This window comes from Sinocyclocheilus rhinocerous, unplaced genomic scaffold (assembly GCF_001515625.1).
Source record: "Sinocyclocheilus rhinocerous isolate Xijiao unplaced genomic scaffold, SAMN03320098_v1.1 scaffold140, whole genome shotgun sequence".
In the NCBI taxonomy this organism is placed as follows: domain Eukaryota; kingdom Metazoa; phylum Chordata; class Actinopteri; order Cypriniformes; family Cyprinidae; genus Sinocyclocheilus; species Sinocyclocheilus rhinocerous.
Window position 1 is genome coordinate 2,931,655 of NW_015642053.1, and position 12,173 is coordinate 2,943,827.

The following is a 12,173-nucleotide window of genomic DNA, read 5'->3' on the forward strand; positions in this document are numbered from 1 at the left end:
ATCTATATTCATATAAAAAAAACTGGGCTTGATTCGGTTGTTCTGAAGGTATGTAAAAAAAAAATTTTTGTACAAATCTTGTCTTTGGGGTCAAATATGACCCCACATTGAAATGAATGGCAAATGCGGAAAAAAAATTATATATTTTTTTCATTTGTCAAAAAAAAATCAATAAATCTGGCATAAATCTGAAAATTTTCACACCGAAATGAAGGCCTGCTACTGGAGCACAAATGCAATATAGAAAAGACATGCTCTCGCACACACACACACACACACACAGGTATGACTGCCACAGAGAGCATTTGTATAGAATTTGGCAAATAAAATCAGCCACAAATGCAGAACAAATATATAAAGAGGTGAGACCTAATGCACGCACACACACACACTATAATCTGACTCTTTAGGTGTGTCTTATGTGGCATTTTTCTGTCAAATTTCTGTGGCATTTTGTAAAAACAGACATTTCAAAATGCATCAAAAACTTAAAAAAAAATCTACTGTTTGAAAGAACATTTATTTTAAATGTCTTTTCTAATGTTTATATATACATAAATTCACAAAATGTATCACAAAAGTTGTTATAAGAGCAGTTGGCCACATCCAGTAAAATGAATGGCTCTCTATGGCCCTCTGCTGGTCAAAACAATTTCTTTCTTAAACTGTAATAATTTTAGGTTTATCTCTAAACGACAGATGGCAGAATTCTACACCTAACACCTAGATCAATATCCAGAAACAACTTAAATTAAATTTAGATCATCATTTAAGTGATTTTTTCATAAAAATGTAATATTTCACATGCAAGCTAATGGTGTAGTTGTGGAGTTCTGTGGTAAATACGAACAAAAGTACTTAATGTCTCCCAAAACACAGCATTAATGTATAGATGAGATGTAAACAAAAAAAATGATATATTATTTGTATGATTAAAAATGTATATATTTTTTTACAATCGCTCTTTCAATTTTGGGGTCATATTGACCCCAGAGACCATAAGTGTAAACATTAAACGAGGACCATTTGAGGCTTAAACTAAATTAAATTAATATTTTTTTTGTATTATTTTCTTTGTAATTATAATTGATGTTATTTTTTTAAATTGTTGTTATGTTTTGTTATTATTTTGATCAGACACCATTTGTGTAGTTGTGTGTAGCCCATTGTATATAATGGGCAAAGAGACTTTAGGAAATGAGCTTTTAAATATTTCTGAAATCCCAGTGTTTTCAGACAGTTGTTAAACACCCCACTCAATGATCAGCAGTTCCTGTTGAAAGTGTGGTGTGCTATAAATCGGAGTGGACTGGTATTGTTGATATGACATTTCCTTGTTCTGGCAAACACAGATATCCTAATAACAGAAACACTTGGAGCAAAGCCACAGTCTTTATTGACATTACATCGTAAACGTCTCCGCCAACAATTTTAGTCACATACTGTATGAGATGTTAAATAATACCACTTCCAGTACCACGCTGACTTTTTGAAACCTCAGATGATAGCTTATGGTTTCATTTTTTCTTTCATTTTGACTTGAAAGTGCATTTCAATTTAATATACTGTATGATGTCGATAACAAATTTTGTTTCTCACAGGGTGTTATCCTTGTATATGACATCACAAACCGGTGGTCTTTTGATGGCATCGACAGATGGATTAAAGAGATTGATGAGGTAAAATCAGGTCAATCATATCAAAACTACTGTAGTTACAGTATTCAGCATGTTAAATGTGCAGTGCAGTATGATTATGAGTATAAACAGACATGACTTCATACAAGTAGCTTTGAAATCACATTAAATACGACATAAGCTAATCATCTTGAGAAAGTGCTAAAATAGATGTGTATCTCTGTTTCAGGAAATGTGCTTGTTATGCAACTCAGTAACAGCAGTTATGATTATAATATTGATACATGATACAGAGGCTCTGTAACTAATTTGTGTAGATAGCAGGGGACTGATGATGCACAGCATTTTCTTTCAAAATTGCTTTATTATTAAAGCGATTGTCTTGACATAATAATATAAAACAAATCAGCAAACCAGTTATGTCCTGAGAAGTGCTTTTGTAACTATTATTTATTTATTTATTTTTACCCAGCATGCACCAGGTGTTCCCAAGATCCTGGTGGGAAACAGGCTTCACCTGGCCTATAAGCGTCAGGTGACAACCGAGCACGCCCAGGCTTTTGCAGAACGACTGGGGGTCACATTCTTCGAGGTCAGCCCTCTCTGTAACTTCAACATTACTGAGTCCTTCACTGAGCTGGCCCGAATTGTGCTCATGAGGCATGGCATGGAGCGACTTTGGAGACCCAATAAAGGTGACAAGCCTCTATTGTCAGGCTTCATATATATATGATATGGACATTATCTAATTGGGACTCAGAAGTTCACTTTTGTAGCTGTATGATATTTTAAAAATAAACATAAAAATGTAAAAACACATTAAAACTTTTTTACATTACAAGTTGCCTCAAAACATATTAATATCAAAAATTAAACACTATGTTCAGTGTAAGATTGGGAACACGTTTTTTTTGCCCATGTTTGTACATAATTTATAATCTGAATGTAAAAATACTTTCTAAAAATCATTCCCTATCAAAATGTCCTATTATAATTCTAAAAAACAATATAAAATAATTTAGAAACTAAGTGTGAAATACAAATTCAAATGCATATGTACTTACAGAAATATTTTTTAAAAATAATGTGTTAAGAAATTAGTAAATTAATTAATGTCTGATACAGGACATATATTATATATTATATAATATATTATATTATATTATATTATAAAATTGTATACGTTTAATGCCAACAGTATCATTCTGTAAAAATATATTTTATTTTATATAAATATTTCATATTTTTATTTCAAGAATTATTATAGTAAAAATATCACTTACATTCACAGTTACATAAACGTAAATCATGTAAAACAATTATAGAGAGAAAAGACAGCTAAACCTCTACAATCGTCAGTAGTTCACAACAATACCATCGTTGTCTTGTTTCACTACACTTCCATCAACGTCTCCCTATGACTCATTATGTAGCTGAGGTTGGAAATGTTCTCTCCGGGAATTATGGCTTCACCATAAACGTTTCTGACATGAAATGATGCATTAAGGAATGCTGTCATAGAATAAAGCAGACCTTTTAGTGGAGCCTTTCTGAGAATCACCTCATAAGCAACAGCAATACAAGTTTTTTTTTTCATACCAATGCTGCAATTATGTATAGGCCAAAGGAACGCTTTAGAAACCTGAAGTATGCAAAGCTTTGAGACTTTATACCTCTCACAGCGGAGACACCCAGTGTTCAAATATCAATGTAACAGCCAGCCGCCCACACAGCACATTTCAGCTCTTAATAATCATAGCTTTGGTTTATGCTAGAAAAATGCCTGTAGGAACAAGGTCAAGCGATATAAAAACATTTACTTAGCTTGGATTAAGGCATTTGAATAAAAGCATCATGTGTTTATTTTAACTGGAGATTATTTAAAGGCCAAGCAATATGATAAAACAGCTTCAGTTTCCATTGAATGACTTCATCCTTTAAAGACAAACGTTGCTGACAGATTCTGAATGATTATAAACCATATAATGACAGATAGCTTGCATATCTACATTTTATGAAGGCATAATATCTAGTATTTTTTTATGCCTGTGAACTGAGGATGTTTATATGGTCTCTAATATGTTGCATTTAACCTGAACCTGTTCTTTTCTTTTGTCCAGTGTTGAGTCTGCAGGACCTGTGCTGTCGTTCTATCGTTTCCTGCACTCCAGTGCACCTTGTGGACAAACTTCCCCTTCCTATTGCCTTAAAGAGCCATCTGAAGTCCTTCTCCATGGCCAACGGCCTCAACGCCAGGATGATGCATGGCCGTTCCTACTCGGTCATAGCCAGCAGCGCTAAAAAAAGGATCGGAACCAAAAAATCCAAAATCATCTACCCACCACTGAGCCCGTCCCAGAACTGCACACGGACGAGCTGCAAGATTTCATAGATCAATGTAGTTGCTGTACTTCAATACACACTCACAATGCAATTTAAACTAGGAGCTAGTGTTCAAAACCACCACAGTCTTACAATAAATAAGAACAAGTTAGAGAACTGTGGCCTGTGAGGTCTTTGATATATTAAGTGTTTGGCCAAACTTGTTCACCGTGTTGGTTTGTTTAAAACACATCCTTCTGGCCATATCCAATTGTGATCGCTGGACAGATGTACAAGAGGGGATCTGTTTCCAAGTGTTGCCAAGCCTTCATAATGCTCTGCATTGTTTAAATATATGTACACGTTCTTTTGTCTTGTAAATGTATTGATGGTACTGCATTTTCCTGTGGAGGACTCTTTTTGCTACTGAACTTGGACCAAGCCAGCAGGAGAAACAAACAGCTTTCCTGTTTTGTGATCACTTTCACAACGGACCTTACTGATAAGTAATACTAGCTTAATTTCCTTTAATACTTTTATTCAGACACTTTTCAGGGGCTTAGAGTGTCAAGGTTGAGACACGCAGCTCTTTGTATTGTGTATATAATTTGTTTTGTTTGATACTACATTGTTAGAATTCTTAATACACTTGATCTGTGTCCAGTATTGTTATTGAACAATGCGTTTATATGGGAAACACACCAAAGACGTGGAAGATTAAAATGTGGCTTCATTTGTCACATTGAAAACAACGCTAATATTTCAGATTTACACTGCAAGCAAACAGCAATTTTTAACATGCTATCATATCAGGTTTTAAATAAAGATCACTGATAAAATCAGAAAGTCGTGTTGTCTTTTATTAACAATATGTCCACTAGAGGGCAGTGTTTTCTTGTAGCTGGTAGGAAATTTATTGTTGTGGTAGGAAAAGGAGGGATTGGTTAAACAAAAACAAAAAAACATTATTATTCCAAAAATTAAGGAAGCCTTGAATGACTGAAGCTAGAATTTAAATAAATAATGTCTGTGACATTACTGTCGATAACCACACAAAATTATTTTGACCAGTCCTTCAGCAAAATGGGGCAAGGCTACCAGAATTTTTAAAAGTACTAATGAGAAGTATTTATTTATGTGTTTATTTATTGTTTGTTTGTTATACTTAAGTGTTTTAATGTAAGTTCTTCCATAAAAACGTGTGGTATTTGAGCGACAGTTGTCTAAATATTAATTTTAGTGTGGGACTATACTGTTTTATTCCCTTTCCAATATCCTTCCGCGTTTCACGTTAAAGTTTACGTTAAAGTTACGCGTTTAACGCCATCCCATGGTCAAAGCACAAGATACATTGGATATAACTTTCCACAGACAAGGTTAGTATACATTTTATGACACTTATCTCGTGTTAATTAATATGTAAATTAGGTCTTGTGACAATAGTTTAGAAATCGTGTGTACTGTATTTAACGTTTTTCCTCCTAAAATATTACCTAGGCTATCAAAACATTATGATAATGGCGTATGAATAGGCGAATAACACTGGGCAGAAAAAAACAAGCTTTTTCTTGCCACACCACTTGCTACAGACTGATTTATCTTCAATCCCTGGGCCCAGCTGTTAAAAATAATAACAATCTTGATCAGAATGATCCGGAATTGTAAATCCCATATTTTGCTATTTATTATGAGGTTTGTCCAGGATGAAGTTTGTTAGTGTTTATGAAGAGACTGGAAACTCTTTCAGCTGCTTCATATTTAGAACTGATGTATTTCATCCACAGTGACAGAAACAACACAATAAAATAATACAAACACCCTCTTCCATTTTGAAATTCTTTTAAACTTCCAGACTTCTAATCTGACCCACAAATAAACAAAAATAAATACGCAGCAAGGTATATACAATTGTTAGGGTTTAGGAACTCTAATGATTGTGTCATTGCAATTAATAAATTACATTTAAATTGAATATATTGTTTTTGGGGTATTATTTTATTGAGACAAAATATATATCACTGTAACTGTTAAACAAATCAAGTCCAAAATATAAATGCATCTATATTTTTGGATACACATACTGAAATGAAGATTTGATCCAGATCAATGCCAAGACGTGATCTGATTTCAAAAACATTTTTTCTTCTTTTGAACAACCCATTTTTAAGATTTTATCCAATCTGATTTCTTTCGAACTGGGCCCTGGGTTTGATTTCGAAGTCAAACTTTAAAGGTGCACTTAGTATTTTTAAAGGGGTCATATGATGCGATTTGTTTTTTCCTTTCTCTTTGGAGTGTTTCAAGCTCTTGGTGCATAAAGAAGATCTGTAAAGTTGCAAAGACTAAAGTCTCAATCCAAAGAGATATTCTTTATAAAAGTTAAGAGTTAACCACGCCTACCTAAAACGGCTCGTTCTAACACGCCCCCACATATCTACGACATGATGTGGGAAGATTTGCATAATGCCGCCTAAATGTCAAATTTATTATGGGTTTTAATGTTTTAAAGTTTCTCGTCGCTCCGGCCGGACAGGGCATCACAATATGGTAAGGGGCGCTGACATTAGATAAAAATTAGAAAAAGATTACATTAATTTTAAAAGTTAGTATAAATAAATAAAACAACTCATAAATATAAACATTTAAATGTTCCGGATAAATTATAGTCATGTGAGTGCACATAATTTTAAACATTTTCATTCTTTTTTTTTCAATGCAATGTATTTTTTAATGGTACAGAATTATCTTGGTTTAAGATTGTTAATTTAGTATTTAGGAAAGAGCATTTCAAATTTAATCTGTGGTTCAGATTATGACTTAATTTCCAAAGAATGCAACTGAGCATTTACTTATAAATCAGAATTTATAAATATATTATATTATACATTTCTATAATTTATATTCTGTGATGTGCAATAAAAAGCATAGAACACAGAGAGGCTCAACAGCACATAAATCGAAAACATTAAACAACCTGCAGAGGGCATACTCCACACATTTATGGCTTAGAACAATATACGAACTGCTTTGGATCCTGTATGCAACCTGCCGTTGGCGCCTCAGAAATATTCAGCTATTTCATAAAAATGTAGACGGTTTATCCAGCTCCAATTTTACCTTCTGTTTTCTTACATTCAGTGTTGCCTATTTGAGATACGTTTTGGCCATCTTCACATAGATGCAGTGTAATATTTTCCCATTTTTCTTATCCATTTGTCACAATGTTGTCATATGATATGAGATGAAGTATCGTGGGAGATGGATATGGTATCTATGGTGACACTGTCTGACCTGCACATGTATTGGTCATATAACATAATTCTGATAAGGACAAGCCTTTCTTCAAGGCACAGGGTGAATGACCCTGTCACTGTAAGACAAATGGCCGACCCGTACAGCTAATAGAAGGTCGAGAACAGGCATGTGCACATGCATATGCTCTTATATAGTGACACATTGGATTAGTGGACCTGTCAGACAGGAGTTATGAGCTACTCAGCTCAGCTCTGCTACTCAGAGTCTTGCCGTTTGAAATGCATTTTGACTGGAAATCATATCGGTGATGAACTGCACCCAATGAGAGAGCAAGATACAAAGCAAGGGAAATTTCAGGAGTCTATACATCACTTCTCGTGAATGTTTTTATAGAAACTGTTGTCTGGGATTCTTTCTAGTGAAAACAACTTGATACTCAAAACAGTTGTGCAGTGAGAAAGGAAGAGTGATCTGACAACTTTGAAAATCGTGTAGTGTAGCCCAAGCATAACTTGTGTTGTTTTTTAAGCATCTTTCACCATGAGCATTTCAGGACATATGCAAAGTTGAGCATAGGCCTGGGTAATGATACAGATTTTCAGATTAAATTTATTAACTAGCTCTCAATTACTTGGATTTTAATGTAATAATTTGTTTCATTTTGGTATATAACAGTTATGTATATATATGTATGTATGTATAAAATCAATTACTGATGATAACTTTATTTCAATTTATTTAGATTTTGTATATTTATTTTTATTTGGATGATTCATCTCTGAAAGTCTCTCTTGGGATTTTAAATACTGAGATTGTTAAAATGAAGAAAAATCTATATTTTTACCCAGCCCATCACACCCTCTAATATAAGCATATAATATTTATATATATATTTTTTAATGTTTAATATTGAGATACCCAATTCATAAGTTTGTATAAGTATACGCACTGTGGTACTATAAAAACATTGCTCTTTTTTTTTAGCAAAATTGGCTCAACCAATGGTATAAGTTTGGGGCGGGACTACCTGTTTGTCCAACCAATGCAAGACAGTGATGAGTAATCAGGAAACCTGTTTGAAAACACTAGTGCTGCAGAAATTACTCTCTTCACCTTTAAGATTAGTCAAATAGTCATTTAGGCTACCCTCAACAATTTTGTAAATATATAGTGTTACACATACCATACTGTCCAGAGCAACAAGAAGAATGCTAAGTTAACTTTGTATTCAGTATCCCATGCGTCCACGTTTTTTCTGCTTATCTCATAACTGCCATGAAAGCTGGAACAGGCCATTGTTTTATTGGCTGTGTTCTCACATGTTTCGTTTCATAGATAATATTTGCACTCCAATGAAATATTCATGATGAGTCTCTATCTCTCATTCCTTTAAATGGTGTTATAGCATAGCTCATGTCAAAAATATAATTTGCCTCCTTTGATAAATATTAGATCTAGTCTTGTGCTGATTATATTGTACAAATTTGCATAGCCCCTCACCGCAGTCTACATTGTCCAAACGGTCAGATAAGGTGTGTTGCACTGAGCCACAGTGTTTGGACAGTATATCTGAGAGCACGGTGAGCCAAAACACAGACAGATAGTCCACAGGTGTGGCTGTGCATATGGAGTCAAAACTCATCCCACCTTGCAGACAGCCATCTGGCCGGCACAGAAAGATCTACTTCAAACTTTATGGTCATTAAGCTTATCCAGTTGTCTGTCCCTCTGTCCTTCCAATATCTGTGAAAACCACTGTCCTTGTTAAAGTGAGAGTATCAACTCTTTTACAGTTGGCTGTTAATAATTAATTTGCAATTAATTCAGCTGTGGTTTAATGGAGGTGTCAAACCACGTTAAGGGTCTATTTTTGGAAACTAGACCACCAGGTAGTGCGTGTGTACCTACAGAGTGCAGAACAGTCATGACTATGAAATATTTATGAGGACAAAAGATACATTCATGCTTCTTTTTCCTGTTCGGATGAACCCTGCGTGTTTACTTATCCCATTGGGGATCTTTGTTTTTTTACTTTGCAGACCACTTGAAAATGTTGATTTTCCTTTTATCTCCCATGTGATACCACTCTTTCTTCTCCCGTTTGCCATCTCAGAGCAGCAATGCAGTGCGTGCAAATTCATTCAGACAGGATGATCATGAAATATGCTTTAGTCTCTAGAGAAGCTAAAGGTTGAATATAAGTTGAAATAACATACCTTGAGTATTTAAATGAAGGGACATGTGCTTGCTCTCTCTTTCTCAGACAGAAGAGCACTTGTGTTGTTGACATGTAAACCTTTTCTCTCAAACCTACGAGTGCAAGGAAGCGGCTTGAAGAGATGTAAAAATAGATTCCATGCAAATCTGGTGTGTCTTTCAAAAAAACGCAGAGAATAACATGAAGACACGTCTGTAATAGTTGAACATCTATTAGTAAACTATTTCATAATGATGGGAGTCAGATAGGACTGGAAAAGACTGTTGTAGTGCTGTTAAAGTCTGAAGAGCTCTGTAATGACTGTCATGACTCTCTGGATAGTAACAAAGCTCTATAGCTACAGTATATGCGTTCACATCAAGAATGTTAAATTTAAGTCATTCATTGTACTTTTTTCCTTTATGATTTCCTTTCTTGTCAAGGCCTATAGATGGCAGCAAGATGATTCCACAGAGGATCAGCTGGTTTTCCTGTTGTGGTTTGATACATTTTTAGGATTTCAGTCTTAGAAGGGGCTCAGTTAATATTGTTCAGTAGAATATTTTTTGCCTTACTTGTGAGTTTGAATCTTTCTCGACAGACTTTACTGTTTTTTTTAAAGTAGATGTACCTCATTAATATGAGTTATTAATCTGGTAAGGTTGATTTTTAAGGTTTTAAGGTTGATCTGATTTCAATGGAATGAAGAGCATTTGTCTAACATTACATACATTATACATTTAGTCATTTAGCAGACGCTTTTATCCAAAGCGACTTAGAAATGAGGACAATGGAAGCAATCAACAATCAACAATCAAAATCAAAGAGTTAGAGAAACAGAACACCATGGGTGCAGCAGGCGCAATGATATTACGCAGCGCCTGAAAAAAGTCCCCAGCACCCTCTGAATGGATTCGAAAACGGTAAAACTCAACTGTTTAACTCTAGGGGAGTTGGAAAATTAGCCTATTTTCAAAAATAGTGGAGTGTTCCTTTAAAATGAAAACAAAGACTTGAAAACCTTAAACTTTTTATTTTTGGAGCTTATAGGGATGGTCCACCCATTATTTACTCATCATTTACTCACCCTCATGTCATTCCAAACCTGCATTTCTTTGTTCTGTGGAACTCAAAAGAAGATATTTTGAGGATTTTTGGAAACCAAACAACATTGCAGCTAATTGACTTCCACTGTATAGACAAAAACACTGAGACATTTCTCAAAATATGTCCTTTTATATGTCATAGAAGAAAGAACTGCATGAGGTTGAGAAACAGAATTTCCCTTTAAATGCATTTGTGCCCATTCAAATGCTGTACACCATCATACAATAGACATTTTCTGATTTCATACCAGGACAAATATAGTAATAACAGTTCTATTTATGTCCTATGGGTATCATTTTTGTCAAATCACACATTTGAGTTTATGAGTAATTGCATATTTACGTACTATAAATAACTTTTTTGAATCTCTGGTTGTCACTGCAATATTATGCTGTCATGTGGAACATTTGATAGGAGCATGAGGAGATTGTCTCCAGATGTATGTCATATCAATCAGTCTGTTAATATTGTTTATAAGATGTTGTCATATGTTAAAGTCTTAAAGCAAAGTTACGGTCCGAATTGTGGCTCCTTTGATTTCTTCCAGTTGCTTCTCAGGGGAGTTGTGCAACAAAGTTAACCCTGCTGCACGTTTCCTTCTCATTTTCTGGCTTCTCTTTGTAAATTCTATCTAAAAATAGCCAGCAGCGCAGCGAAAAAAAATCTGAAATGTCACATTTCATAGATGAAAAACGAAAGATTGGATTTATTTATATGCATGGCAATATTTATATATTTCCACAATGTTGCTATTTTCCACTTTCAGTCCATCTGATGCCGTGTAAATCTGGCAGTTTTCTGCTTTTGGCATGTTAGCTGCTGATGCTAAGACACCTGATGGACAGGCAGCCTCCACCTGAGCTCTTAGGGGACATTTGACCGATTGATATTTCCTCCCCAGGATCTGGCACGGCTACCAGCTGTACCTGGGGAACCTAAAGCATCTGCATTTCCATTTACACCTCAGAGAAACACCCACATTTTGACATGTGACTGAACAAGAGATTTTGTGTTGTTGTGCACACATGATCCATAATTCACAAAACAACTCAATAACCCATTTTACCACAATTACAGTTCAGGCAATTATTCTACAATTGTAGGCACTATGATGAAGGAATTTTCTTTATTTAACTTGCAGCTGACTGAATTGCTTTGAACTGAAGACCTTTATTATGAGAAGAAGTGCAGCACAACAGTAACTCAGCTGAGTTTAATTTCTCTCAGACGCCGTCAGGGTGGAAAAATCAACAATATTGAAATTTAATCAAAACTTGAGCACAGATTAATATTTATAAAAGACAGTCTGTCACTCCAGGTGCATCTCAATACTACAGACTCACACAATCCATAGATTTCTTTATGGCGACAAGCACAATTTGGATTTGCCTCTTGTTTTGAAGTTCATTGAAAAAAAAGCATAATTGATTCTGCTACTTTCCTGTTTGTTTCTGTAAAGCGGCTTTAAAACTATTGTATAAAGTTGCTATAAAAGTAAAGGTAACTTGACATTAAAGGAAAAGTATACATTGTTCAAGTCCTTTTAAAACAGATTTTGGAGTTTGGAGATTTTTTCCATGCTAATGACAGTGCTGTCATGACAACTCTCGGAGGGATTGGCATGGTAATGTACATGACAATGTTAATGTATTTGG

At 34.7% G+C, this 12,173-nt stretch overlaps 1 protein-coding gene across 1 annotated transcript in view; it reads left to right on the top strand.

Annotated features, from left to right (window-relative positions):
* LOC107755515 (ras-related protein Rab-40B-like) overlaps positions 1–4,768 on the top strand; it is a 15,665-nt gene extending 10,897 nt beyond the window's left edge. The window contains exons 4-6 of the mRNA XM_016572321.1: positions 1,602–1,679; positions 2,110–2,332; positions 3,758–4,768. Of these exons, the coding sequence (XP_016427807.1) occupies positions 1,602–1,679; positions 2,110–2,332; positions 3,758–4,029 (573 nt within the window). The 3' untranslated portion in view covers positions 4,030–4,768. The remainder of the gene's footprint in view (positions 1–1,601; positions 1,680–2,109; positions 2,333–3,757) is intronic.
* The last annotated feature ends 7,405 nt before the right edge of the window (positions 4,769–12,173 follow it).